Source organism: Echinops telfairi, unplaced genomic scaffold (genome assembly GCF_000313985.2).
Source record: "Echinops telfairi isolate 266 unplaced genomic scaffold, ASM31398v2 ScPeMD7_5868;HRSCAF=6743_1, whole genome shotgun sequence".
Classification (NCBI taxonomy): domain Eukaryota; kingdom Metazoa; phylum Chordata; class Mammalia; order Afrosoricida; family Tenrecidae; genus Echinops; species Echinops telfairi.
The window spans coordinates 10487068-10511067 of record NW_022109768.1 but is presented as its reverse complement, the minus strand read 5'-3'; the positions used below and the strand labels follow the sequence as shown (position 1 = coordinate 10511067).

General features: G+C 38.9%; 2 protein-coding genes across 3 annotated transcripts in view; one reads left to right on the top strand and one right to left on the bottom strand.

Moving 5' to 3' along the window:
- TMEM184C (transmembrane protein 184C) overlaps positions 1–15021 on the top strand; it is a 30190-nt gene extending 15169 nt beyond the window's left edge. Inside the window, exons 2-10 of the mRNA XM_004708754.3 lie at positions 3589–3719; positions 3805–3841; positions 4545–4750; positions 6944–7018; positions 8628–8721; positions 11332–11444; positions 13160–13259; positions 13731–13902; positions 14289–15021. Of these exons, the coding sequence (XP_004708811.1) occupies positions 3589–3719; positions 3805–3841; positions 4545–4750; positions 6944–7018; positions 8628–8721; positions 11332–11444; positions 13160–13259; positions 13731–13902; positions 14289–14554 (1194 nt within the window). The 3' untranslated portion in view covers positions 14555–15021. The remainder of the gene's footprint in view (positions 1–3588; positions 3720–3804; positions 3842–4544; positions 4751–6943; positions 7019–8627; positions 8722–11331; positions 11445–13159; positions 13260–13730; positions 13903–14288) is intronic.
- Positions 15022–15607: 586 nt separating this feature from the next.
- Positions 15608–24000, bottom strand: part of PRMT9 (protein arginine methyltransferase 9) — a 35893-nt gene continuing 27500 nt past the window's right edge. For both annotated transcript variants that reach the window (XM_004708755.2, XM_045295795.1), the window contains 3 exons: positions 21331–21484; positions 17238–17360; positions 15608–16981 (listed from right to left, as the gene is read on the bottom strand). In XM_004708755.2, coding sequence (XP_004708812.1) covers positions 16766–16981; positions 17238–17360; positions 21331–21484 — 493 coding nt within the window. In that variant the 3' untranslated portion in view covers positions 15608–16765. The remainder of the gene's footprint in view (positions 16982–17237; positions 17361–21330; positions 21485–24000) is intronic.

Sequence of the window (24000 nt, the reverse complement as noted above, 5' to 3'; positions counted from 1 at the left end):
CCCAGTCCAGATCAGGTCCGTAAGTCCAATATTAGCCCATATGTCCAATACCAATCTATAAATCCCTCTTCAGACTCATGCAACACATGCAGTGATGCTGAATGCAAGAAGATCACAGGCCAGCGGGTAGACAGTCTTGTGAATCCAGTGGCGGTGGAAGCATCTCAGCGCTGGTGTGTCTTCACAGGGCTCCTGCTCCATCAGCTTAGCTTCATTTGGCTTGTCAACAGGAATGTCTCAGAGGGAGTGTGTGTCCACCTCCTGGGAGGAAGACAGAAGTTCCCAGAATCCTCAGAAGGCCATGCCCACACAGAGGCCTCCTTGGCCATTACCTGATTGACAGGCTAGACTCCACCCCTTCGCTCAAGTTGACAGGAGATTGTGTAACTGCCACACCAGGTTTCTTCGTTATCTTGCTGGTAGGTCGGTTTTTCAGTTCTACCCTTTCACCAAGAGTGCAGCGCTTTGAGGATCCTAATAGTTTCATTTCCAAAATGTGAATCATCAGGGCCCAGAGCCTTCTCTTCTTTTCCTTCAAACCCTGTCCCTAGATTGCAGTGAGTAACAGCTTCCCAGGCAGCCATTGCATTTGTCCATGTTCCCTGGTTCTTAGTTGCTACTGGAATCTATAGCTTACGCTACCACCCTTCCCTTTATTTATCTTATGAGCTGAACCATACTTTAAAATAATCTTTCATCCTGCATATTTTTTTAACCATTTTACTTATATATAATTTATGTACTATAAAATTCAGTAGCTTGGATATATTTAAAGGAACTGTACAATCACCACAATCAATTTTACATCATTTTCTTTGTTGTTGTATCCATTATTATTAGCTCTCCATCCTGCCCCACCCCTCCTCCCTGCCCCACCCCCACCCACCCCCACCCCGCCCAAATTCCCTTGTCATAATCCTAAGGTGCTATTTTTTTTTCTTTTTAAAATTCTGTTTTATTAATTGGCAGTGTATATCCAGTGTAATCGCTATACATAGTGCAAAAGATTTAAAATAAATAGAAATCCTTCCTCAGTCTTTCTGCCCTTCCTTTTCCCTCCTATTCACTCACTGCCATTGAGTCTATACCAACGCATGCGGACCCTGTAAGACAGGGTAGAACTGCCCCCGTGAGTTTCTGGAACTGTCGCTCTGTACAGGAGTAGAAAGCCTTCTCTTTCTCCCACAGAGTGCCTACTCATGATTTTGAAGTAGTAACTATGCGGACCACAGTCCAACTAGTACCCACTAGGCAACCAGGGATTTTATCTTCAGAGATACATGTCGTTTGTGTTGAATTGACACACAACCTCATGTGTGTGTCCGAGTAGAACAGTGTGCCACTAAATAGTCAATGGCTGAAACAGACTGCCAGGCCTTTCTTCTGAGGTGCCTCCAGGTGGCATCCACCTAGCATGCTTTCAATTGACAGCCAAAAGCATTGTTTGCTATTTGCACCACCTACCTAAGGTGCTATTAATTTAGCTACTGTCTCCATAGATTTACTCACCCAGATTTCATATGAAAAAAATCACGCCAAAACAAAAAACAAACCCCATCAGCAACAACAAAATAAAACACCAAGAAACGTCAACCCAAAAGAAAGCTGAAGATAATAGAAACTAGAACAAATTAAAAATGGAGCAATAAGGAAAACAAATAGTAAAATGTTAAAATTTAACCTAACTATCTGCAGTAATCCACATAAATACTAATTACATCCCTGGTCAGTGGTCCAAGAGTGTTCAATGGAGATTACATCTATGTGAGGACTCTGAAAATGGATTTCGGGCTTTCACTGTCATCTGTAGCCTTGTGCATACTGAGTGCTCCGAATGTAAACTCTAAAACAATTCCCTCTTTTGGTCTTGGATTTTGTTATATATAATCCTTGGATCACATGGGCTGATGTGTTCCTTCCATGTCCAGACAACTGGCGCCTCACTTAGATGGCTGTTTCAACTCAAGCCTTCAAGACCACAGATGCTATTCCATTTTTTTTTTTAAATCATTTTATTGGGGGCTCCTACAACTCTTATCACAATCCATATATCCATCCCTTGTGTCAAGCACATTTGTACATTTGTTGCCATCATCATTCTCAAAACATTGCTTTCTGCTTGAGCCCTTGGTATCAGCGCCTCATTTTTCCCCTCCCTCCCCTCTCCCCCTTCCCTCATGAACCCTTGATAATTTACAAATTATTGTTATTTTGTCATATCTTACACTGTCCGATGTCTCCCCTCACCCACTTTTCTGTTGTCCATCCCCAGGGAGGAAGTTATACGTAGATCCTTGTAATCAGTTCACAGATGCTATTCTATCTAATAACTGGCACCATCTGATTTCTTCACTACACTTTAGTATAGCAGCCATATCTTCAGTGATCACTTCATTATCTTGCATTTTATGGAAGGCTTTTCATATCGCTTTACCCCACTCTCCAGTTAGAACCAAAGGTATTCCTACTCAGTCTGGAATAGTTGTTTTTGAGCTATACTGGTCAAAGCCACAGTGGAAGTTCTAGAGCTTCTGTAGGCTTGAGCTGAGTGGCCCCCAGTTGAAAACCAGTAGTGTGTTTGAAAGGTGCCCTGGTAGGGCAATGTCTAAAGCAGCTGACTTCGAACCAGAAGGCGGGCGTTTTTGAAAGCAACCACTGGAGGAGCAGGATGTGGCAGTCTGCATTGGCCAAGAGTAATTGCAACCTTGGAAACACTATGGGGAAGTTATTCAGTACAGCGTTGTTATGAGTTGGAATCTACTCAACAGCAGTGGGTTTGGTGTATTAGAAGGGAGCCCTGGCCGCTAACTGAAAGGTCAGCAGTTTGAACCCTCAGGAGAAAAGACCTGCGTATCTACTTCCTGTAGAGACTACAGCCAATAAAACCCAGTGGAGCAGTTCCCTTCTGCCCCACAGCCTTGCTCTGCGTCAGAATTGACATGGCACACAGCACCGGTGTACTGGAGGGATCAGCAAACAGGCCTACAGTTTGTAAATAAAGCTTTATTGGCTGGAGTCATGTTCATTAGCTTAGTATAGTTTTGGCAATTTTCACCAGTAAGAGCAGAGTTTACTGGTTGCTGCGGATTAGAAGGATTCTTGTGACAGCATACGGTGTGTCCACGGCATGGCTCTGGCTATTGACTCCCCCTGAAGATAATAAAGACCATAACAGGTTTTGCCATTTTTCTTCTTTTATCTTCTAAACTTAACCGTAAAACTTGAAGAAAATGTAGGTGGAGGTTTAGCTTGGCAGGCAGCAAAGCCAAGGAAAAACCGGAAGGACTTTGAGACGTGGCTTGTAGAAGACCTGAGAACTTCTGTGCATCCCTAAACATTACAGCCAAATTTTCCAAAGGCGGCTGGCAACGGAGGAGAATGCCTGACATGATACTAATGTTCTTAAAACCCATGGAGAAACATATGTCTCCTTCCCTCCAAAAAAAGCACAAAGAGATTATCTATTGAAGAAGAAATAAAACAGCTACTAGTCAGGTGGAACGTATTGAACTGCCCTAGTAATCTAAGAAATATATTTAGCACTTGGTTTTCATAACAATATGCTAATGTGTTCTTTTGCTTCTTAAGGTTGGGATACACACTAAGGCTTGGTTTATTGCTGGAATCTTTCTGCTATTGACTATACCTATATCTCTCTGGGTGATATTGCAACACTTAGTGCATTATACGCAACCTGAACTACAGAAACCAATAATAAGGTAAACTTTAATATATTTGGGTCTACTAATGTTATATTGACTCGCGGACCTCATAAAATGCGTTTGCTTTTTGCTTTTCTCACAGGATACTTTGGATGGTACCCATATACAGTCTAGATAGTGTAAGTATGTGTCATTTTATCTCATCCACAAAGGACTTCTTTGATGATACTAACTATATACTCAATGCTTAAGGTAATGAAAGTGCTTGGTGATGCATCAGATTAATGCAAAAGTGAAAAAGTAATTGTTTTGCATGTGAATAGAGAAGAATGAGTATAACAATAGGAAGTACAAAAGTGTCGTTTTTTAAAAATTAGTTGTAAGTTTTTAAAATTTTCAGTAACTCTTAATCCTTTTGAGAGTAACTTTTTAAAAAAGAGTGTAACTTAAAGCTATATTCACCTTTTTAAAAATTAAATCTTATATTTGAATGACCACCAAAAGTGCCTTCCCCATTGAATTCCCTTATGCATTGCTTACAGACAGTGGTCCTAATTGGAGTACATAGAAAAGAAAAGTCCTTGGTACCATTTCCTACGACTTAGTCAAGATAAATTTCAGATTTAAGAACTCAAGTACTTAATGTAGGCCCTCCACATTTAGCTAAACACATACACACCTTTTGGTTTCCCAGTATCTGAGCTTTTTCTTGCTTTTGAAAATTCATTTCGCAAATTACCTGGTAGCCCAAGACATCTCACATTTGCACATTAGTTCCCTGATTTGAGATGGTTATTTCGTCGTACGACTTTTAACATGTTAAAAGCAACTACTTTTTTTTTTTTTAAAGCAACTACTTTTAACATCTGTGCTTTTTCGTAGTGGGTAGCCTTGAAGTATCCCAGCATTGCAATCTATGTGGATACTTGCAGAGAATGCTATGAAGCTTATGTTATTTACAATTTTATGGGATTCCTTACCAATTATCTCACTACTCGGTATCCAAATCTGGTCTTAATCCTTGAAGCCAAAGATCAACAGAAACATTTCCCTCCTTTATGTTGCTGTCCACCGTGGTCTATGGGAGAGTAAGTATGTTTCTTTTGAATTGTGTTAATGTTTCGTTTTACTGAAGCAGAGTTTTAAGTTTCGGTCTAATGCCTATAAGGCAGCATGCATGTTAAGGAACAGGAAAAAACAGTATGTAATATGTGCCTGCCCTTGCCAACAAAATAAGTTTTATAATCTACACATATCAGTTTGCCACCTCTGCATTACTCATTTTACCTAGAAAAGTATTGCAAGACAAAGCAATCATGTGAAGAGATTAATTTATCTAAGACTTACTAGCTCATGGCAAAACCTGATCTCTTAAGACACTGGGAAGAGGGAGTTTAAGTGAAGAAACATGTAAGATATGAAATAGGAGCAAAAAAATAGCAATATTTATTCCAGTAAATACAATATTTATTCCAGTAACATCAGCTAGTTTGCCTTTTATATAAGGAACTTCATAAAGGTCTGAGTCAGATCTGACTTTGACAGCACTTAACAACACACACGTTATCGGTGTTGGAAAAACCAAGTCGGGGCTTTTTGTATTTTTAGTTCTGCTTGGTTGACAGTGTCCCTCTGCCTTTCATTACCTCCTCAGTTCACCTTTGCTCTGTTCCCTCTTCTGAATTTTAGACTTCTAAAAATATTTTAGACCTATATGTTATAAAACCTACTCATTGTAGCCCTCATATTCCTGATTCATTGTTCCAGCCTTTGCCACATTCTGTTCAATTTCTTCAGGTGTAGCTTCCAGCTCAATAACATTCCACAGCTGTTAAAGGTATCTAATTGGCTCTTTAGGGAGGGACTCTAGTGGTCCTCTCTGATAAACATTGGCCTGCTAACCTTAAAGCAGTGGTTCAAATGAACTGGCTTCTCTGTGGGCAAATGATGAGGTTGTCTACTCCGATAAAGATTTACAGCCTCAAAAATGTGTACAGGCTAACTATGAGTCAGAATTGACTCGCTGGCAGTAGGATTGGTGGTTTCTTTTTGTTTCAATTGATGTAACTGAGGCTCAGATTAACAGTCATCTCATAAAATACTGTAGGTCTAACCCAGCTCCCACTTAGCTCTATGAAGAGTGTGGGACAGGAAGGACAGCATTTATATAGCCAATGCTTTCTTATCAAGGGCCCCTGCAACAAGCCTAAGCACAACTTCTAGGTATCACCATCAACAGTATATATATACTTAGAGGCTGATTTGGGAGTGAACCACTTTAGTACAGAGAGCCTAAAAGTTTATTAAGTCCAGGTAATGCAATAATATGTGTTCAAGAGATGAAGGCCAGTCCCCCAATACTCTCAGACGCGGTGGAGTCTTTAACTTAGGACATGCATAATATAGAGCACAGATAACGAGTGCTACGGTTAAAACAAAAGCCTGTTGCCACTGAGTCAGAAGTGACCCTGTGAGGAAGAGTAAACTGCTCCAAATGGAAGCAGACTGCACATCTTCCTTTTACAGAGAGGCTGGTGGCTTTGGACAGCCAACATTGCAGTTTGCAGGAAAGTGCTTAAACAGTGCACTACCAGACATTTGTCCCCCAGAGAATTTGAGCTTTTTTCTTTTAATTTTGGCTTTTTAAAGTGGGCTTATACAGGCTCACAAGACTTTTTTTTTTTAGTTGTCCTTTGCTGGCTTTGTTTTTCTTTTGTGAATCTTTCCCCACACTGAGGGAGCCCCGTAAGAGAGCCAACACTTTTTATGCAGGATCTTTGCTTTGTCCATTCTGAGTTTCTCGTCCATGAGACTCCCTAGAATGATATTTAAACACTAAACTTAAAGCAGCCTCCTAAATGTAAGTAATATTTTCTAAATACGTACATATATTCACGTACACCAGATCATTCGTACTTTGTTTGCGTCTCACTTTTCTTTCCGAATTACACATGCATCTGCTTTCATTTTTGCTCTGTGCTACACTTCAGAAACTTGAGATTATACAAAGGGAGGGCCTTTTAGGAGCTCTTGTTGCTAAAATAGATACTCAGACTTATTACCATGTTTAGTAAATAAAACAGAAAATGGCAAAAACTGTATTTAGATCACTGATTTGCTCCTCTCCGCATTTGTCCCTGACTGACATTCAGAATGACTCAATTCTAAGACTTGTACTTAATAATGACATCATCTGCAAACTGGCCTTAAGTTGAAAGTTGTAGAGAAAACAATGCTGTGTAGATGAGTCTTTGGAATTCTAAGTGCCTTTTCTTCTTCAGAGTACTGCTATTTAGATGCAAACTGGGTGTATTACAGTATACGGTTGTCAGACCATTCACCACCATCGTTGCTTTGTAAGTATACAGAATTCAAATGGCCATTTAAAAAAATCCTCACGCTGTTATTTTTTATGTTGCAACATCTGAGTAGGAAAACATAAAGAGCATAATTTACCTTTCCACGATGCAGGTCTTTTCTACCATAGAAAAGTACACTATATAGATCTCCTGCTGTCTTCAAATAAGGTGACCATTCACAGCAAAGAATCACCGCAGGAGTCTTCTGAGTAACATAACCTTCCTAGAGCCTAAAATGTTCAAATGCTAATGTTCACACAGCTTTATAGAAACATCTGTTTCATGAAGTTCAAGAATGCTACTGTAGTGAAGTACATAATTTTATTTGTAATATGAGCACTGTTCAATAAAGAAGTCATCTTTTTTCTTTTTAAAAACTCCCATCAAATCTTGGAACTTGAAGTAAAATGGTGGGGTATCATTAAAGCAAAACTTTCCTAAAAGCTCAAGAACATCAAATGATATAAAGCAAGTCGGTTGCATACTTCGTCTCTTAGTCAATCATAACCACGGTGCTCTGTGTCCACAAAGCAAGAAGGGAAAAGACAAGGAAGCCTTCAGTTCTTGATGCTTTAAGTTGCCAAATAAGTTATCCTTAGAATTAGCAACTATTTGCCCTTAGAACAAAGACTAATTCACTTCTTTATTGAAAGCATGCTTTCTATTTCTGCACTTTAAAAACTGGGTAAACATGTGAATTGATACTAAGGTATAATCTACTTAAGTACATCTGGATCATTGTAAAATTTATCTCCAACAAAAAGTTAAGGGGGAAAATGCAGCTGTAGTTATAGACTTGTATGATCTGTTTGTAGAATTTGAGCTTTTGAAAATTAGGCAGCATAATTTTTAAAACTATACTAATTACCCATTTTTAGGGGGGAAAACATTTTAGTAATTTTTTAATCTGCTCTGTGACTCAAATCAGGTGGCCACCAAAGGAACAATGAACTATGTCTTAACTTTTAAGTATTGCTGTGGTGGTGTAGTGGTTAAGCACTGGGCCGCAATCTGCATGGTCAGTAGTTCAAAGTCACCAGCAGCTCCATGGGAGAAAGATTGGACCTTCTACTCCCGTAAACCGTTACAGTCTTGGAAACCCACGGGGGTTGCTATGAGTCAGCATTGACTCCACGGTAGTGAGTTGAGTCCATGCAATGAGCCCTGACTGCATCCTACAACGTCTGTGGTTCAAACCCACCAATTTAACGTTGGGAGAAAGATGAGGCTATCTGTTCCCATAAAGGTTTACTCTCTCGGAAACCCCAGAGAGCAGCACTACTGCCATTTAGGGATCGCTTTGAGTCAGAATCCACTTGACAACAGTGTGTTTGATCTTGGACCATGCTATATTCTAAAACTCATTTTGATTTGGTTAATTATAAAGTTAAGGAGCTTTGGTGATGCAGTGGCTAAGCACCTGACTGCTAGCCAAAAGGTTGGCAGTTCGAAATCACACAGGTGAATAGACTTGTCAATCTGCGCCTGTAAAGATTCAGCATCAGAAACCCACCCTCTGAGGCAGGCCTGCTTTGCCGCATAGGCTTGCCGTGCTCAGCAGCATACAACAACCAAAGTTGTCTAATTGCTTCATTTTTTTGTTTAGAATCTGTGAGCTGCTTGATGTATACGATGAAGGAAACTTTAGCTTTTCAAATGCTTGGACTTACTTGGTTATAATAAATAATATGTCACAATTGGTGAGTATTAATTTTTCTTAAATTTCTTACATTTTAAATTAGTACAAGTAACTGCATTTTCTTATTGAAAATCTTTGTAATAAATTTTAATTTTGTAATCTTGAAATTAAATCACAGGAAGAATTTGATAAAACCTTTTATCTTTATAAATGTGAGGTGGCTTCAATAAAGTTCATGGAAATAGAAAATGAAAAGATAATGGAGTTTTCCCACAACCCTTTTTAAAGTCCTGTTGTATATAAAGACATAATGTCTTTAACTATTTGATATTTAAAAACCTTTTTTTAAAATTATGATTTGAGTGAGTATAAATTGGTTTTCTACCCACCAATTCATACACCTTTGTTTTGTGAAATTGATTGTAATCCTCACGGTGTAACAACTCGGCCCACTTTTGCCCTGTGCCTTTCTTTCCTGTGCCCCCATCTCTAGGCCCTGTCTCTGGGGACACACACATGTCCTTCTGACATCCTGTGGTTGATCGTTCGAATGTGTATGTGCCTTCCCAGGGATAGTATTCACTTAATAGGCCGATTGTTTGGCTGAAAGCTGAGCTACAGGGGTGACTGTTTCCAGGCGTACAGGATGTCTAAGGGCCGGAGTATTGGCATTTCCACCAGTTTCCATTTCTAATCACATCAATGATTTTGAGTTCTTTTCCACATTTCTCTCGTCTTACCGAGGACCCCTTTGTGACTTTCCAAACAGTCAGTGGTAGCCGTGCTCTTTAGACAACATGCTTGTGGATGCTGGGGTTCCTGTGGCTCATTATCCCTTTGGACTGATTGTTTCCTTGCCTCTTTGACTTTCTCATTAATTAGGAGTTAATACATGTCATTCCATAGTTCAATCACATCATGCAGTATTGTACAATTGCTACCAGTTTCCAAATATTCTTTTCCTTCCTGGACTTCGTCATATTGATCCTCCCCCCAACCCTCGCAAGTGGAAAGAGACCACTCAGAAGCTTTTAAACCCCAGCTACCCCTCACCAAAGTAGGATTAAACCATTTGACCCTTAGTGTCCCTGATAACTGGTCATGAGCCCTCAGACCCAGGGACTCATTCCCTTCTATATCCATGGTGGAATCCAGTTTGCCTTGGTGACTTACCTTGACCTGTTAGTCATTCTTGTTTCTGGTCCTCACTGGCCCCCTGCTGTGTGGGTATGTCATAAATAAAAACAGTACAGAACAGAGAGAAAGCCCTATCTTAGGTATGTAACAGTTACAAGGTTTGAATAAAAATAAATTTCTCTGCCATCATTAGGAATTAAAGAAAAATTGAGAATGCCAAGGTCTTTAATAAAAGGTATGCAAACTGAAATTCTCTAGAGGTATCTGATCCTAAAAGAATTTGCTTTTTTTTCTCTTTAAAAACTTTAATGATATTAAAATATTAGTTAGGTGTAATTGCATACACACTTGGTATTAAGCTTTATAACACTTCCACACATAGTAATACTCTTTGGAACCAGTAATTCCATTTCTGGAACTGAATATCGTTGTATACAAAACCTGTATTTTTTCTAATAACAAAAGCTTCCAAAAGTATCCTAAAAGCTCAGTGATGAGACAGGTTAAGTATATTCTGGTCAAAATGCCATACTATTATTTAAAATTAAAAATAATTCTTATGAAACATAGGAAACAGTGCGGAATATTAAGTATAAATACATAATTATCGGGCAATAAAATCATCATGTAGTTGATATAGTGATAGCTATTAAATCTAGAACAGTAAATGTATAGAAAATAATTGAATGATGGGGAGTAGGAATAACTATCCTCCCTATCTTCATATTCTAAAGTAATGTAAATGAGCATTTTACATTTTAATGGAATAAAATAAGCATAGAAAAATGCTCACTGCTAGTCAGCACTATACCAGGTTATTTCTAAAAGTGATTTCTCAAAGTAATTTATCTCATAAGCATTTAATATAGAAAATAAATTCATACTGCCTTTTAAGAAAATATTTCCAGTAGGGGAGGGGAGAGGGAGGGGGGGAAATGAGGAGCTGATGCCAGGGGCTTAAGTGGAGAGCAAATGTTTTGAGAATGATGAGGGCAATGAATGTACAAATGTGCTTTACACAATTGATGTATGTATGGATTGTGATAAGAGTTGTATGAGCCCCTAATAAAATGATTTAAAAAAAAAGAAAAAATATTCCCAATTCTTTCAGATTTCATGGTCATAATTTTATTGAAATTCATATTTAGTGTTATGTAATATTATGTAGGACAGGTACATTAATAAGCTTACACCTTGGTAAAACCAGTGATAATTACTAAGCAGATAGATTTTAAATTTGGTTGAATGAAAAGCCTTTTCTTCCATTAACATCAACATCAATCATTAATTTATTTGGCCATTGTAAGTGAACACTTAAAAACATTTTTAGGGAAGTATTAATATGTTATAAAACATCTCTACTGAAAAAATTTCATATAGTATATATATTCATCTGTAGTACACACATGTTCATTGCTAATCTAAATAGCATTTCAGAAGGCCTAAGGAAAATTTTACATTGCTGTATAATCGTTTATGTCTAGTACCACATTATTGTTGACAGAAATTAAATGCTCATCTTGTTTGCTTCTAGTTTGCCATGTATTGTCTGCTGCTGTTTTATAAAGTGCTGAAGGAAGAGCTGAGTCCCATCCAACCTGTCGGCAAATTTCTCTGTGTAAAGCTCGTCGTTTTTGTTTCTTTTTGGTGAGTGTTGCTCTCAAGTATTCTCATTTTTTAACATGCAATACAACTGTTTAGTAGGGAGGCGTTTCAAAGTCATTAATGTCTCTACAACTCAGTTTCTATTGATGAACTCTACAGCAACCGCATGTACACTAGAGTAAGAGCTGCGCTCCTCCTCAATGGAGCTCCACCACAGGGTTTGCACTATAGGTTTTGGAGCCAGTTTGCTGGTCTGACTTGTTGGATCAAACCATCAGCCTTCCTGTTAACAGCAGAGTGCATTAACCCTTCGTACTAGCCAGCTGTTCCAAAATGTCTGCCTGCCTTTAAAAAAATGTAACCCTTTAGCCCAGTGGTTCTCAACCTTCCTAATGCCATGACCCTTTAATACAGCTCATGTTGTGGTGATCCCCAACCATGCAATTATTTTTGTTGCTACTTCATAACTAATTTTGCTACTGTTGTGAATCATAATGTAAATACCTGATATGCAGGAAATATTTTCATTGTTATAAATTGAACATAATTAAAGCATAGTGATTAATCACAAAACAACATGTAATTATATATTGTTAAATATTTATGTGTTTTCCGATGGTCTTAGGCAACTTCTGTGAAAGGGCTGTTCGACCCCCAAAGAGGTTGCAATCACAGGTTGAGAACCACTGCTTTAGCCCTTCTGGGTTCTGGTCGACTGTATTCTTTCAAAACAGAAACAAAACTGTATGTGGTCTTTGTAAAGGAGTGGGAGCACTAGAAACAAATAGAACACATTTATCAAAAATCAGTAATACAAGAAAAGAAAAATTTCTGAAATCTGACCCACGAAGAATAGCGTTTCCATGCAAGCACCTTAAGCAAAATCTACAAAATGGTTTCACACTATAAAACTTTCGTAGCTCAACAATATAGCCCCTATATATTCAGTATAAAGAGAACATAATTAACGGTTTTTTGTTTAACGTTCTCTATTGTGTGGATGTAACATTGTAACCAATCTACTATTGTCACTTAGGTTATTCCTAAAATTTTCATCATTATAAGCAACGCGGAATTTTCTTGAATACGGAATTCTGAAGCGTGTCATTGTTCAGTTTTAATTATTTCCCTAGATTTGCTTAAAATGTTTCTATATGACTCCACATCATAGAATTTGACCTTTTCTTGTCTGTCTCTAGATTCAGTACTTCAAAAAAGGCTGGTTTCAAAATAGTTGCCTTTAAGAATGCTGAGTAATAACTTACATAATAAACATTTGAGTATCAGTCCTTTAGTTCATTTTGTTAGGTTGTGTCTCTGTATAGGAAAAACTTTATTTGTACATATTTTCAAAGCAGAAAAAGATGCTGTTAAAATATATCATCAAAATTTATCTCACAAATTGCCCTAGACTCAAGTAGAAAATATTTTGAAAATGATGGCAACATATGTACAAATGTGCTTGACACAACAGATGTATATGTGGATTATGATCAGAGCTGTACGAGCCCCTAATAAAATGAGCAATAAAAAACGAAACTGCCCTAGGAAAGTTCATCTGAGAGCTAATGAATATCCCCATGTCTCCTAATGGAAAATGTGTCAACTTTAAATGCTGTGAAGGCAGGGTGGTGGTGGTGGTGGTGGTGGCCCACAGCTCGCAGTGGGGCTTAACTACTTAAAATGGCATATTTGTAAAACAACTGCTCATTTTATGCTTGATATAGATTTGGCGTTTACCTTTTCCTAACATATAGGCAAGCAGTAGTTATTGCTTTGTTGGTAAAAGTTGGCGTTATTTCTGAAAAACATACTTGGGAATGGCAAACTGTGGAAGCTGTGGCTACAGGACTCCAGGTAAGTAGTGCTTTCTGAACTCTTCAACTTGACTGCTACATTACCAACACCAACCCTGGCATGAGGGCGGTGGGACTAACACCCTTATTTGATAGAGGAGGAAACTTGAAACCTGGAGCAATTGATCCTAACAATTTGTAGCAGAGCCAGTAGTGGAATGGAACCTGAATTTTATTATTCCTCAGTCCCTGTTTCTGCATCTCTCCTGGCAGTCCTCGGCAGTGCGTTGAGAACGCCTGGTTTGGGCTTTTATGATAGAGGTCATCTAGCTCTAGTCTCGCTATCTTGTCTTTCCTCCGATTCCTCCATACATCAAAGTTACTCACTTGGGGTAAATAACTGAGAAAGTGAAAATATATATATATTTCTTTCTGGAAACCAAGCTGTTGGTGTTCATTGAAACGGATAGAGAGCGCGCTCCCTGTACTTAGCACTCTAGGTGCAAGCCAGCGATGCTGCTTGTTGTTGTAGGACTTCATCATCTGCATCGAGATGTTCCTCGCTGCTATTGCGCATCACTACACCTTCTCGTACAAACCCTACGTCCAGGAAGCAGAGGAAGGCTCGTGCTTTGATTCTTTTCTTGCCATGTGGGATGTCTCAGATATTAGAGATGATATTTCTGAACAAGTAAGACACGTTGGTAAGTACCAACCATTTAATTCTTTTAAATGTGTAGGTGATTTATTTTTAATACTCATTTTAGTTACTGGAAGGACTCTAAAGCCGTCTTTCATTGCCATCGTGTTGATTCTGACTCACAGCAACTCTACAGCACAGGGCAGGGCTGCCTCGGGATTCCCGAGGCTCGAACGCTTTATGGGAATAAAAGGCCTCACCTTTCTCCCATGAAGTGGCTGGTGGTTTTGAGCTGCCGGCCTTGTGGTTAGTAATCAATCCAACAGGTAACCACTGCGCCACAGGCTCTTCAAATTGGGGTTGGAGATGGAGGCGCTTATTTATAGAAGTGTGTTTTTAATGGTAAACATTTTTCGTGGCTAATATGGAAACTTTTCTATTACCTTAAAGGAAGGACAGTCATGGGGCATCCTAGGAAAAAATTTTTCCCTGAGGATCAAGATCAAAACGAACATACAAGCTTATTATCGTCGTCATCACAGGATGCCATTTCAGTTGCTTCGTCCATGCCATCTTCACCCATGGGTCACTACCAAGGATTTGGACACACTGTGACCCCTCAGACTACCCCTACTGCAGCTAAGGTACCCGATGAGATGTTTAATGACTCCACAGGAGAGAAAAAGGAACTTCCGGATAAATCTGTGGCCTCTTGAACTGTGTGCACAAGCAAGCTGTGCTGTTACCATGCGATTCCATTACCTGGTATCCCGTTGCTCAGGAGTTTGTGCTTGGGACAAGCCATAAATGATGGAAAATTTCAACATGAAGATAGGTGAAAGCCAAGTACAACTATTGAACATAAATAATTATGTTTTATATGTTAGTCTAAATTTCCTAGACTTAGTCTTTGTTTTATAATAGAATATCACATACTCACATGGTAGAAAATGACTCCAATTAAATATTCCTGGTGTTAACATCGCTTCATCAAGCAGATGGACATTTAAAAAAAAAAAACCAAGCTTTCTACCACTGCTGCATGAATTCAGTGCTTTGGAATAACAGAAAGCATAATTCCCAAACATGAGTTAGTGGGACTTCATCATGTGCCATATAAGCTAACAATTATTTCTCTACTTCTCAACTGGATGTCTTTCAATAAATAAGAATTTATCATTTATTTTCGCAACATTTTATGTCTCTCATTCTTTAAAACATACGCCCTTAATGTTTCAACCAAAATTTCCAGATTAGTAATAAAAAAAAGTTTAGGAAAAGGGAGTGGGGCACTGCACAAGTTACAGAACCACACTGACTCTTCGCTTACCTACTATCTTGTCTGATAGTTCAACTTACAACATTAGTAAAATAAACCGGGTGATTTTCCACCTATGTCCGGTACTAATGAGTGCTGAGATGAGAAGCAACTTGGCTGGGCCACGATTCAAAATGACTCGGCAGTTACGTAAGCTGTCGTCATCCTGTTTTCATGCCTCCCTGCAGTTCCCATAACGAAAAATATCTAGGAGCTCATGAAATGTATCTTAGCTTACATTCTTATTAGGAGAAATGTCTAGGAAGTAATCTTATTCACCGTATAACATGGAAGTATCTAAAAGTGGTATTTGGAACATGGCTAATAGGTTATCCATAGCTTTGAGATTAAAGAATAAACTGGGTAGATGACCAAATAAATAAGAAACTTATGATGGAAATGTAGTCTACTTTTACTTGGTGCTATTAAAAGATGACAGCAAACACCAATCTTGGCTCAGTGTTCTTGTTAAGTTTTCATGATTACTAATCCACAGCAGAAGACAAATAGGTGGTATTTAGGAGACAATTATTGTTTAGGATGTTGCTTCTTTCATTGCCAATAACTGGATTGTGTTTCTGATTTTATAATGATCCACAGCCAGAAGACAAATAGGTGGTATTTAGGAGACAATTATTGTTTAGGATGTTGCTTCTTTCATTGCCAATAACTGGATTGTGTTTCTGATTTTACAATGAAAAAAGAAATTGTCACAAATAGCAAGGGTGCATATTGCTTCTCAAAACCCTTTGCTTCGTATATTTATACATACAAACACATATGTACATACTGATTCACACTAAAGTACAAAGTCTTTATTGTGTTCATGGGAGACCAAACATTTCTGTTGAAAATAAAGCTAAGTAACTTCCGGAGGTTAGGACTAGTGGAAGGAAGAGAGGACTCCTGCTTTATTGTGCCCTGCTTAAAATGCCACTGTATATACAAGGCATACGCATTTTATTACCACTTCAAAAGTCTGTAAAAATTAGACAATTTCATTCCCCTAATGCATTAAATAAACTTTTAAATTTTGTTTTATGATCAACTTATTAATTTTCTTGGCTAAAGCAGACTTCTTAACTCTCTATTCCATTTAGCTTATAGTTTAAAATTAAAGTCTTATTTCAAGTTGGTATTTCCCAAACAAAATCAGAGATCTGAATACAGGAAGCAAGCTTGAAATTTACAAATAACCATATCCTTTGGGCAATGGAAGGCTACTTTTGGGTATTTCAAATTACAAATTTGCCAGACACCTGAAAAAATGAAAGTGTTGCAATAATGAGGGAAAACGCTAGAAACCCTTCTCTTTAGCTTTAGAGTGTTCAGCCAAGTGTTAACAAAATTTCATCTACAGTAAGAACAGGTAATACAAATTAATAAAGTCTCCTGATTTGAAAAATAATTATTGTCTAAAATGTCTTCTTACAGCAATATTTTTATTTTCATTTAGGATCCTTTAAGTTTTCATGTCATTTTTTAAAACTTTTGTAATTACAAGGGATTAAGTTTTTATACCCCATTTTATGATTACAACTTCATTGACTGAAGTCAGGAGAATTTTCACTTGCTGCTTATCCTAGACAGATTCTCATGACACAGCTAGTCACTGCATCACAGTAATGCTGACGTTACTTTTGTGGTGCTGGACGTTGAGGACAAGCTCCTCTCCCATTTCCACCTGGATGGGCTTCTCTAAAACCACCGCAGCCTGCTTCCAGTGGGAGGTTTCACTTGATGTGTCCAACCTAATATCGTCATCGAGGTACATGTGATACCAAAATGGAATGGCGGTCACTTTCCCAGATTTACAAATGTGTACCTGTGGAAATTAAGACATCATGGAAACGTGCATAACTAAGTCTTCATTTTAGTCAATTTCACATATACGATTTCAGAAAGATATATACTTATTCAAATCAATGTCCACCAATATTACTATTTATTTAAGCCCTCCCCCTTTCTTTCCCCCTGGAAATATTTAATCTTCAAAGAAATTGGCTAAAACATATTAAGTATTAATTAGTATAAGAAATTATTCTGGATATAACAAAATTAACCACTTTGCACGTTCTTACCTTTACTTCTCTGCTGGAGGTGTTTAAATATGGAGTCATTAAATCTAGTCTTAACAGTTCCACAGGCTTGCTTAAAGGAATACAGGGCAGTGAAGATAGGTCCAAAAATACACGTATCGGTACCTAGAGGAAGTTAGAACTTTTCATCTTTATCCACTCTGAGGCTTATTCAAGCACTTAGGAAGTATTTGCTTTTTCTTGGTTCAGTATTATACAGGGCTTTTTATATCTATTACTCCATTAATTCCCACATTAACCTCAAAGCATAAGGACTGTCATTAATCCAGTTAAAGGGAGAACAAACAACAAAGTTTAGGCAAGTTTAAGCACTTGCTTAGATGTGGAGAATGAACTAAGCAAAGAGTATAGTATTGTTGAATTTTTAAGAAAGGATGCTAAATTAATCCAAACATCATCATAGTGGATTTAACTTCGAAAGTAAGCTTATTTCTAAAAGATAGTTGTTATTAGCCTTGAGTACCTACTAAAATCATCTGAGGAACTTTAAAAAAGACCAATGCTCAGGACACCAATCTGGAATAAGTCCCCAAGTACAGGAGGAAGCTGAAAAGAAACAGGAAAAATCTAGGAAGCTGTGGATAGAAGTATAAACACAGATGTGCCTTTATGTAAATATATTAATCCATAAAATAGAGGTATTGGTCTATGTACATATTTTTATATGGCAATACATTGTGGTGGACGAACTTTGCACCTCTGCTCAAGCCCTTCCTCAATGCAAGAATACTGTGTTCCTGGCATTCTGTGATGCTCACCTTTCCAACACAAAGACAAAATGGATGCATAAGCAAATGTGAGGAATGCTGATGGTGCCCAGGTGCCCAGCTATCAAAAGATAAAGCATTTGGTGTCTTAAAGGCTTAGGATTAAGCAAGCAGCCATCTAGTAGAGAAGCAACAAAGCCCACGAGGTGTTGAAGGAAGCTGGTAACAGGCACCAGAAGACCCCAAAGAAAAAAAAAGTATATTGTTGAGAACAAGGTGGGTCAAAGCAAAGACCTAAAACCCTTCTGTAGACAATGGGACATCCCCTCACAGAAGGGTCACAAGGAAGGGATGAGTCAACCAGGGTGCAGTATAGCACCAATGAAACAACATTCCTTTGGTTATTTGAGGCTTCCTCACCCCCCACTATCGTGATTGGAGTTAGTGTATTGTGCCAACCTGGCCGATAAACACATGTTGAGTTAATTGAAGGGCCGGGGGATAAATGGCTCAGTGAGCCTTGTCTTTCTAGTTCTAGGATCTCTTGCTTTGTGATGGTCGGACCAGGGTGCAGCTGCCTTAGGCAGTTCCTGCTTCAGCTAGCAAGGTTCATTTCCTGCAAGACATCCCGGAGAAGCTACTTGGACCTACCCCTATGCAGCCCTGGGTGCTGGAGCAGCCGTGTGGAGACCCCTGCCAGCACTGAGATGCTTACATAGTCACTGATTCGGCTTTCCTCCTGCAGTCGGCATCATAGTGTGTGTTTTGTGAGATGGAGGAGGACTTTGTGGATTGGTTAATGTTGGACATATGGGTTAACGTTGGACTTGTGGGCTAGGGCAGCACTGGGTTGGGATGTTTTCTTGTGCACTTAACCTTTCTATAAAACTCTCTTATACATGAGTTGCTGTGGATTTGTTTCTCTAATGTACCTAGACTAACACAGTGATTCCCAGTCCTGCCTTTCAGTTCTGACTAGACTGGAACATGTAAACTGGTAGAGAGATAAGAGTTCACAACACAGAGAATCCACGTCAGATAAACCCCTCAGGAACAGAAATGGGAGTAGCGATAAAAGGAGGATAGATAGGGGAAAGGTGGAGGGGAAAGGGGAAGAAGGGGGAACCAATCACAATGATTGATGCATAATCACCACCACCCAGGGGGATGAGCAACAGAAACATGGGTGAAGGGAGATAGTGGTCGGGCTAAGATATGAAAACAATTTATAATTTATCAAAGGATCACAAGGGTGGGAGGCGGTAGGAAGGGAGGGGGAAAAAGCTGATACCAAGGGCTCAAATACAAAGTAAATGTTAGAAAAATAATGATGGCAACATATATACAAATATGCTTGTATGGAATGTTATGAGACCCCCCAATAAAATGATTTTTTTAAGTCCCCAAATATTGTCCAAAAAAATAACCACTGCAATAGTGCTCCATCAATCTGAGGACCAATGGAAATATTCTATTAACTTTTAGCCTTCTCAAATGCTAACTTTCATGATCAAATAGGTTACCTCTATATCCAATCTCACCACCTGAAGGCATCACTCACTTGAATGCATCTAACCTCCTCTACCCATTAAAAATCAAAATGACCCCAACACCAGCTCCATGAATTCTTAGGCCTTTTATTCCTATCATATATCAGTCACTGGAAGACGCTCTAGACGCCGATATAGCGCCCCTCTGGACCTGCACAAAAATCTTTACACAGCTCCACGCACCCCCCAAGCTATCACCACTGGATTCATTTCTCTGCCTAGCCTGTCATCCTTGCCAATTTCTTCTCTATCCCCAACCTCTTTGAGTTCTCTGAAGCTCAGTGTTCATCCCTTTTTCTCCACACCTTCAAGATGGATTCATCCAATCTATGGCTTTATATACCATCTACAGTTAACCCTTCAATGCCATGGCAGTAGGAGCACCAACGCTTTTGCAGTTGGAAACCCACATAGAACTTAAGGCTTTTCAATTTAATTACCCTACTATTGATGGGAAGCTTTACCAAAAACAAACTACTCAGCTAACACATACTTTGTATATAAAGTATAAACACCCACGTAAAAGCCGCATTTTCAATACCAGATAAAAAGGAACTTCACCAAAAGGTGCAACGTTTTCACACTTCCTGCTTTAGCTGCAGTGATGACACCATGAATTCCCTTTTCTTTTCAACAACAGGAACCCTGGTGGCACAGTGGTTACACACTGAGCTGTGACCTGCAAGGTCAGCAGTTCAAAAACTACATGGCCCTCCAAGAATAAGACAGGGTTTGTTACTCTTGTAGAGAGTTACATCTTTGGAAACCCAGAGTCATCCCACCCTGTCCTACAGGGTTGCCATGAGTCAGAATTGACTCTATGACGTTGAGCTTGGCTTTAGGTTGGATTTTTTTTTTTTTAAATAATGGCCCTTACTGCTGGATTCATGTTCTCTTGAAATGGTGGGCAACTGCAGCTATGGACCTCAATCTATGGTATATACATATCTAACAATTCAACTTTTTTAAAAAATCATTTTATTAGGGGCTCATAGAACTCTTATCACAATCCATACATACATACATCAATTGTGTAAAGCACATTTGTGCATTCATTGCCCTCCGAGCACATTGTTTTTTAATCATTTTATTAGGGGCTCAAATGACTCATCACAATCCATACACACATCAATTGTGTAAAGCACATTTGTACATTCATTGCCCTCATTCTCAAAACATTTGCTCTCCACTTAAGCCCCCGGCATCAGGTCTTCATTTTTCCCCTACCTCCCCTCAACTTTGTCTTATAATGTCATGACGTTGCTTCTTGAGAGCACTTCTAGCATCACTAAATACAACTTCAAATGGTCCCCTGGTATTCAAGCTGGACGATGCTGCACTAAAAACTATGAAAATCATGAGAGAGCCCTTTTTATTGGGATACAAAATTTACTAGTGAAATGGACTAATGATTAGCATCACATGGCCTTTTAAAAAATAAATGCATGTATAGGGACCTGCACAGTTTAAAACTGTGTTGTTCAAGGATTAACTGTACATGCTACTGATGTCCTAATGTATTCACCCCCACCTCATTACACAACCTGATCTTCCTGCTATTTTCCTCTTAAGAGTACATGGTTAAAAAAAAAAAAAAAGTACATGGTAACTCTCTTTCCAGGTTAGACAGGAAAAAGAGATATACCCCATATATCCAAAAGATGTGACAAGACTTCTCATATATTCTAACCCTTAGGAGGGTTTTACTACAATTCCTTTTCTCTAGAAAACTATCATCCCAATCCACCTAACACAGTGACTGGACAGAACAAGAGAAAAGGCAGACAAGGAAACAGTCTACTGGTTCTAGACACTTACTTGAAACTGGTTAATGAAAGGCGCTACATTTACGCCAAGGGTACGTTCTTTTCCTTGGACAGCACTCTCTTCTACCAGTACCTGTGATTCCACAAGTAACCCCAACATCACCACATACTGAGGGAAGATTTTGCCTCCAGATTGTAGCAAACACCTCAAAAAAGAAAAAATATTTTAAGAATATTTGACTGCCTACATTTTATAAATGCAAATAAGAGGATGAACTAGGGAGCTACAGATTGTATTCAAGTAGTCTACTGAACTCTGAGTAATTTGGAATGGTAAACCACAGCAAATAACGTCCCAAGTCAAGCAGAAAGTGACTGCTGATGTATTTCAGAAGAATAACTTAACCCGCTGGATAAATATGTCTTTAGAAACAGGCATTAGATGCTAAAAGGGCATTTATACAGTCTTAATGTATCACCCTCCACGGGCTTACTCATTACGAGTGGATAAGAAACCAAGGAGGAGGAGCAAGCCAAACACAGTTACCAGATAGCTCAAAATAGGTCGTTACTTGTCCTGTACCACAAAGAGGGAAGGCAGTACTGAATGTGACTATCAATTTGACTATCTAGTTGAACTCAAGATTACGAGTGGTTGAACCAAATAGGAACTATAGGTACAAGAAGCTAAATGTGAAAGCTTAGGACTGGATAAAGAACACCCACGAACCACAAACTAATACGATATATAGCCCTGTGTTAGTCTGAGTTGACTAGAGAAATTCATAGACACTCATGTGTATAAAAAAGAGCTATGTATACAAGAGCAACTGAATATTGAGGAAACAGCCCAGCCCAATCCAGATCAAGTCCATAAGTCCGATATTACTGCATATGTCTGTCACCAATCTATAATTTTCAGACTTATGAAACACATGCAATGATGCCAAATGCCAGTGGGTGGAAAGTCTTGTGGATCCGGTGGTAGTGGAAACAGCTCAGCACTGCCAGGGATCTCCATGTGGCTCCTCAAGCTCAAGCTGACTTTCAGAGCAGCCCCATGTGTCTTGTCAGCAGGAAGACCAAACACAGAGTCTGTATGTATCTGGCCCACGGTGGGTAATTTATCTCTGTGGCACCTCCAGATGAGATCAAGCAGCAACCTGATTGACAGGCTAGATTCCACCCCTTTGCAAGTTGACACTAGATTTTATGTAACTACCACAGACTACCCCTTGTCAACCTTACACTTTTACACAATTCTTTAGCCATAAATAATTTTTAACAAAAATAATAAAATCATTATCTGTACCTAACAGGAGAAAACTAAAATGTGTAAAACTCAATATGTGCCAAAGGTCATTTAACCATAATATTCTATACTTAACAATTTCAGTTAAATGAATACTACATCTTAATCCTATGAATATATTCCCCCACCTATGAAAGTTTGTAAGCCAGCCACTTAATGCCTTTAAGTGCCCCATTTGGGGTATCTAATATCTCTATTGCCCACTTATATCAACCCAGTGTTCTGAAGAGACAATCATTCTTTCATGTGAAGAATCTTCATTCCAGTTGGAACCTTGTGAGTCTGCATCCATAAGTAAAGTCAAATCAGAACAGGCAGTCCATAAAGTCAGCAGCAATATGCACCAGTTCACAGACTCAAAAGTCTTCTCTTCATTTGGTCAGATTCTAGTCATCTCATTGTAGGCTGCCTCACTTAACCTCACCAGGGTGCCCATTGGCTGCCTTGCCTTTAGACCATGGACCCCATCACAAGTTTCTCAATAACCCTACCCCCTGAGCTAGGTCATGAACTCAGACCAGTCAACAGCTCTAATCTTCTCCTTTAGTCCCTGTGAACCAGGTTCATGGGTGTTAATGGCCAGACTCAATCCATGTCTTTATTGCTGCATTTCTCCCACTTCCATTCAACAGAGGATCCAGATGGTCACCTAGCAAGCATTTATGTTGCCCACAGGCTCCCTTTAATGTTCAGTCCTAGTCAGGAGTTTTCTTCATGCTTTCAAATTTTTTCCATCTTCTGACAAAAACCTTTAGTTCAAAATTCAAAACTCCAAAGAGTTTCTTTTTTCCTTTTTTCCTTCAATCTGTCAACAACCCCCTAGGCAAGTCTCTTCACCTTAGAATGTCCTGAGCACTCAAGACACTTGGTGGGGCTTAGCTTTTCAGAGCCTTCTTTGCAAGTGTCTCTAAGCCTAGGAGCTACTCCCCTACTGTCTTCCCACTGACCTTGCATCCACCGACTTTGTACTCACCAGCCTGTGACCTCCAGCATCCTGCTTCATGTTTCTCCATCATCGGCGTGCAGCTATGTCAATCTGAAGAGTGCTTTGGCCAGCATCATGCTGATGGACTTTAATTAAAACTGAGCTGGGACCCCTTGATATAAATTATGCCTTGATAAAAAGTTCTTATGCATACATGAGTGTCACTGATTTTGTTTCTCTAAACCTCACAGACTAACTGCTATACCCCCAAAATTTTAATTCATAGTACATTTCCTTAAACCCGCTAGTGTAAAATATTGCCCCCTTTTCAGGTCTGAATAGCGTAACTGATGGGCTTTAAGGTTCAATCAAATTTGCTTTATTATTAAATATTAGAATCAAGTTCACCTCAATCTAAACTGAAGGCAAAATGCTTTTTAGGAAGAAAATTGTTTTACAAAATAGAGACTTTTAGATTGAATAAG